We start from the raw sequence: 5,803 nt of genomic DNA, 5'->3' as shown, positions 1-5,803 counted from the left end.
GCAATACAGCCCAATATATCTAAATTAGTTTCTACACAGCTAAATAACGTTGCTGCAATGTTTCTGCAATATTGTTTACTGAATAAAGTAATCAATATTATTTTTTCATACAGTTACTTGTACTGTATTCTTTTGTCACGTTTACAATCATTTCATGTATGTGGCACAATAAATCGGTACAAAAAGTTGTGCCCGCAGCAAAAAATGTAAGCATCTGAACGAACAGATTGACGGTAGAAGCTACGACGATATTTAGTATTACTTTGAAAAAAAGTTTGTCAAAGTCGATGATATTATAATTGTTACAGAAAATTATGCGTTTGCACACCGTTCCTACCTACTTTAGGTTGACAATCGCGATGAGCCAACAGTATTCAAATCGCGTTTCTGTATCGATTTATTTATGGTTAACGATTTCATTCCTGTGTGCTCAGCTGAATCGTTAGACTGCCAATGTAATCATTGCCAGCGATACACGTGCAGAAGTTATTAATCTGAATCGAAATTTGTAGATACAGACGGTCGTAAGGAAAATGAGTATTAATAATTAATGAGTTTGGTGTAACGATACTTCATGGATACCTGCACAAGAGTGATCAAATTTCTAATAATCCACGTCAAGTATACTTTCGAACGCCATTCATTTCCATTAGATATTGCACAGTTAAGTCTGATAAGTAACAAGCTGCACGAATGTATTCAACTAAATGGGAAAAATGTATCAGATACTAGGAATTGTAACATTTGAAAATTTCAAATGCAAAATGTTGACTCCATTTTTTTCGATGTAACGATTGCGATCATAAAAAAAAAGAGATGGATGTTTACTCAGTAAGTCAGATCATGCGATTTCCTCCTCTTATTACGTATTCATTCGCATTGAAATCGGCACGGAGAAAGAGAATCGTTGTAAATATCGATCATGAGTATTTTTTTCATCTGTTCAAAACCCTTTTAACACCGATTATGCAGAGTGAGTCAATTGAAACTCCGAGAATGGGTGGAGCTTAGTTGACGAATTGGGCCTTATTCTTCAGCCAATCTGTTTCTGTGGTTACTATGAGTAAACATACTTTTCATATACCAAGCAAACCTAATTGTTGACATTTCGTGCTGTCCTTTTTCCTTTATTGTCATATCTTTGTTATCATTTGACAGATTGGCTGAGGTCAAATTCATCAACTAAGCTCCTTCCATTCTCGGAGTTTCAATTCACTCACTCTGTATAGGTATAAAGTACGGATCATCGATTTTCGGGGTTTGATTCTATACCCGAATTTACCTACCAATTAGTTTATTCATCTGTGACAGTCGCTTATTGTGACTCAAAAATCGCGACTGCTTTGTTTATCCCGACGCAAGTACAAATAAAATAACATATGCGGTAATTCTTGCAAATAATTTTAGATCTGATCCACACTATCCGTCATTGCAACTGGACTCCAAGACGTTCTCCATCCCTTTTTTATTTTATTTTAGATTTTTTTCGTCAATCTTGTTTCATTGACGACAAACAAGTGCGACCGTGAAGGGTCAAATAGTAATTTTTCCAATATTTTGGAAATTCTACCAATTCTTTACGACCAGGATGACAAATATTTCCTAATATGTTTCATGACAGAATTTGGTTTGTTGGATGTATGTGGAAATTAATTTCAAAATGAGTGTTTGGACGAGACAATTTTTTTTTCGTTGCTAAGATGAAATTTTCTGTAATTGAGTTTCTTTTTTTTTTGTTAATTACGGACATGATTTTTGTACTGAGATTAATCGAGAGCATATAAAGGTTTCTGATTTTAAAAATTTGAAAAAACGTCACTCATTGGTATAAATTTAACCGAATTAAATCGTAAAAAATTTGCAAGAGTTATTAATATTTCGAGAGTTCAGATAACCGCTATTTTGTAAATGGAAATATCAGAATGTACATTAAAAAAGATAAAAATACAAATAAACGCATCGATAGAATACTTGACTTTTCAACAAAACTTCTTTAAAATCGATGTAGGCATTTTCTTCTCACAAATGAAACGTATGTAATAATTGTTACTGAAAGGTTGAAACACTTGCCATGTTTTTGTGAAAAATTCCATGCACCATATTCATCAAGCATTTGAGTTTGCTCAAAAGTTTTATGCGAATTGGTCGTTTTTGCTTTCCGGAATATACAGTGTCAACATTTTTTTGCACTCCAGTATTCACGCCACTGATGCGGCTTGAGAATTCTAAAAAACGGTTACATAATTACTGCAACTTGCATCCAAGTTAAATAAAATACGTTTGTCGCGAGGAAAAACCTAATTATCAGTACGTTTTACGATCACAGAGTGCCTCAACAGAGACTGGTAATAATATGAAAGAATATCAAGTATAACGTATTCTACTGTAAAATTTTCACACTCCAACTAGGCAGGTCGAAAATCACTCAATACTCGTTCACGATGCAGTTAATTTTTTTTTTTTCTCCGTGAGGAAAATTGATTATTTTACTTGAGAGAGTTTTTCTGATTTGTACAGTAATTCGCATTTAATGATAGATGATACATCCGGAGTGGAAAGTTCGATTTTAGGATCAATTCACGGTAGTTTTTGAAGCGGTAACAATATTTACTTTGTAGATTTTATCAGCCGATTTCGAGGCTTACACAAGTGTTACATTTGCGCACGGGTTCGTGAGTTTCATCAGTATACTCGTATATAAAGAGATTGCAAATTTCGGCGCACTGAGTCTCCGTCCGCTTTCAACAGCCAAGCTGAACGAAAATCACACAATATGGGAAAATTCGCGGTTGTCTTGTGCCTCCTGGCCATTGTTTATGTAAGTACGAAAGAATAAACACGAAACTAGGAAGATGAGTTTGAAGTTCGTGACTGTGTTTATTATATTTTCGTTGGTTGAAACAGTCAACGATGACAAGATGCAATTCACAGAGAATGATGCTTTTGAAGTTCTGTTTCAACCAACGAAAACTTAATCAGAAACTAGGAAGGTTGACTTTCATAACCGCAGGCCATGAAACTTTGCAAAATAATCGCAGATTTGTATACTCGCAACAGCTTACTTGAAAATTGATACAGAATTCATGGATGTCACCTTTCTGTTAGAGGTTCAGCCAATGGAATGAACTGATAGAAATACCCCAAGTGTTTTAGTGATTACTCAAACTGTAGGTATTTATTGGTTGATCGATATTAGATTTATTTTATTGGATTTTACAATTTTTCAAACTATCGGTCAATTTATTTTCGATTAATTCCGTTTTCTTTCGACAAGTCTCGCTGTATTTGATTATCCAACTTATGCTGCGTCGAAATTTCACCGGAATTACGTTATTTAACTTGAAATATTCTGTCGTTTTATTCGCGCACCGATGTCGGATTTTCACGCAAATATTTTACCCCGAAATTGAGAACTGCACATTATCACGTATATTTTACTGCACTAGTCTTGCTTTATTCATTGAGTCATAGAAATTTGACTTTGCAGGATATTAGTCGGATAGTTTCACGATTGAACACTAGACCTCATTTTGGTTTACCTGTAAAATAGTCGATTGCATTCCCAACAACAACGTGACTTCGGAATAATTATTGTACTCGATAAGTTTATGAATCCATAACCTCTGCCACTATTGCCACAAACGCCATCGATTTCCGTTTTCTCTTACTTTCACCACGACTTCAGATTGACGAAAACTATGTCTGATTCAAATAAATTTGACTCTCAGGGTACCAGCTGCAGCGAAGCTGATATTACCAAAATTGTTACCCGCATGATTCTGAAGGTAGACAGGGAAATCATCGCGATCTACAACGCACAATCAGCGATGGACGATGAATTGGATTACGTGAAATCCAACGCTTCGGCTATTGAGAGCACTGTAAATGGAACTGTGGTAGGAATGGTCAGCAAGGTAAGGCGACCATAACCTGAAAATATGGAAAAGAAGGGGCGGGGTTAAAGTTCCGAAAGCGCCCTAATTCCGAAATTTGAAGTAATGAAGTCGGACTTTTACGAAATAACAAAGTTTCGAATGGTCGGAAACCCGACGGCTCAAAGTTCCGAAATGCAAGATTCCGAAAATTCAATTACGACAGAGCAAAGTTCCGATAGAGCAGAATTCCGAAAAATAAAGTTTCTATGGAGTGAAATTTCGTTCTTAAAAAACAGAACTACCAGGATTACGGACGTAAAGATATCGATAATCCAAAACGACGAAAGATCAAAGTGGTGAAATTCCGCCAAGACAGAAAATCTTCGATCATTCGGAATTTCGGTATTTCAGATATTTAAATTTTCTCGTTTTTCCCTCTCGGAACTTTGAGCCCAGGGTTTCGGACCATTCGAAACTTTGACGTGTCGTCAAAGTATGATTTCTTCACTTCAAGTTTCGCCTCCAAAAAATTCTGAATTCGGCGCTTTCGAAACTTCTCAAATTCGGAATTTCTCAAACGTGACTGTAATTTGAAAAAATTGCATCATCCAACAGTACGAAGCGCAGTGGAATACCTTGGTGAGTTCCACCAGTGTCGATTACGACTCGTGCGATGTCTCGTGGTCGAATGAGTACACGAAGGCTGATGCTCTCGTAGACGAAATATGCGATTGCATCGAGTGCTACGTGTCCAGTGCAGAGTCCTCTTGCCAAACGTTCAGCGACTACGTCGATGAAGCCGCAGACTTTCTGCTGCTGAAGTTACGGAAGATCGCGGCGGCCGACGATGAATCGATATTCAATTTCTACACCGATGTGACAGGCGTAAGTCGTACATACAGCAGGATTGGCTTCCCGTTTCATTCTGATTTGTTTATTTTATTTTTTTTCTCAACACGTTTCAAACTCTCAATATTCGTTAGTACCTACTGTCAGAGATTCTGCTTAATGTTTTACAGTTAACCAAAAAATGTGTTTTAGATCTATTTTTTATGGATCATTATCAAACTTGTTCTTAGAATGTGACTGAAATTTGCAGTTCTTAGAATTATTCGAAAGTATGTTCATCGTTCGTATTTGTCTTGATAATTTGGACGAGGCTGAAGTTAGTTACGTCAACGTATCGAAAGGTTGAAACAAGTTACTATTTTTCACTTTAGAATAACTGAAGCAGTTGATTTTACAAAATCTGTGTTTGTTCATGCCGTTGATGATTAACGGTTTACTAAATCTCAGGTAGACCTTGAGTTGCAAAATAACGACTATTTCTAAAGACGCATCATTACAATAACGTTACAAACTTTAGCCTGATCAATTGTGACATTAAACAAATGTTTTTTACCATTCACGCCAGGCTGGATCGAACATCACCCATGAGGCTTTGTTATTAAACACCGTAGCGGCAATGGAAAACAAATTCGCCAAGACGTCCAGCGATTTTTCCTACAAGGTGTTCAATTGCTTGAACGCAACTGCGGTGGTGAATTTCGCAACGGCTGTGAAAGACTATTACATCGATGCGGAAACTTGTTTGACGGGTTTGGAAAGCAGTTCTACATAGAATTTGTCGCAATTTATACCGGAGTGACAATATTTACTATATCCATACATAATTGTTAATACAATACAGTTTTATTCCGATATAATTGATTTTATTATTGATTAATTAATAAGCTTATTTCACATCAAAATACGTTGCTCCCACTCGTGTAAAGAGCAGACGTTCGCCACACAAACGATTCCTTCCCGCATCCAGTACTGCGCACATCTCACAAAGTCAAAGATTTCAATTATGAAAGATATTCGCCAGATCCGGAACACTAGATTTTATTTAAAAATAGCCCAAGTGAGAAATGCCTTGAGTGAAA

The 5,803-nt window shown here is 36.3% G+C and overlaps 1 protein-coding gene across 1 annotated transcript; it reads left to right on the top strand.

Annotated features, from left to right (window-relative positions):
• The first annotated feature begins 2,675 nt into the window (after positions 1-2,675).
• Positions 2,676-5,581, top strand: LOC124298143 (uncharacterized). Its single transcript, XM_046749790.1, has 4 exons — positions 2,676-2,818; positions 3,729-3,914; positions 4,491-4,760; positions 5,290-5,581. Exons 1-4 carry the CDS (start codon positions 2,774-2,776, stop codon positions 5,494-5,496), a joined length of 708 nt encoding a protein of 235 aa, XP_046605746.1. The 5' UTR covers positions 2,676-2,773; the 3' UTR covers positions 5,497-5,581.
• The last annotated feature ends 222 nt before the right edge of the window (positions 5,582-5,803 follow it).

This window comes from Neodiprion virginianus, chromosome 2 (assembly GCF_021901495.1).
Source record: "Neodiprion virginianus isolate iyNeoVirg1 chromosome 2, iyNeoVirg1.1, whole genome shotgun sequence".
Classification (NCBI taxonomy): domain Eukaryota; kingdom Metazoa; phylum Arthropoda; class Insecta; order Hymenoptera; family Diprionidae; genus Neodiprion; species Neodiprion virginianus.
Note: the sequence above shows the minus strand (reverse complement) of the source record. Positions and strands in the feature narration are given on the sequence as shown.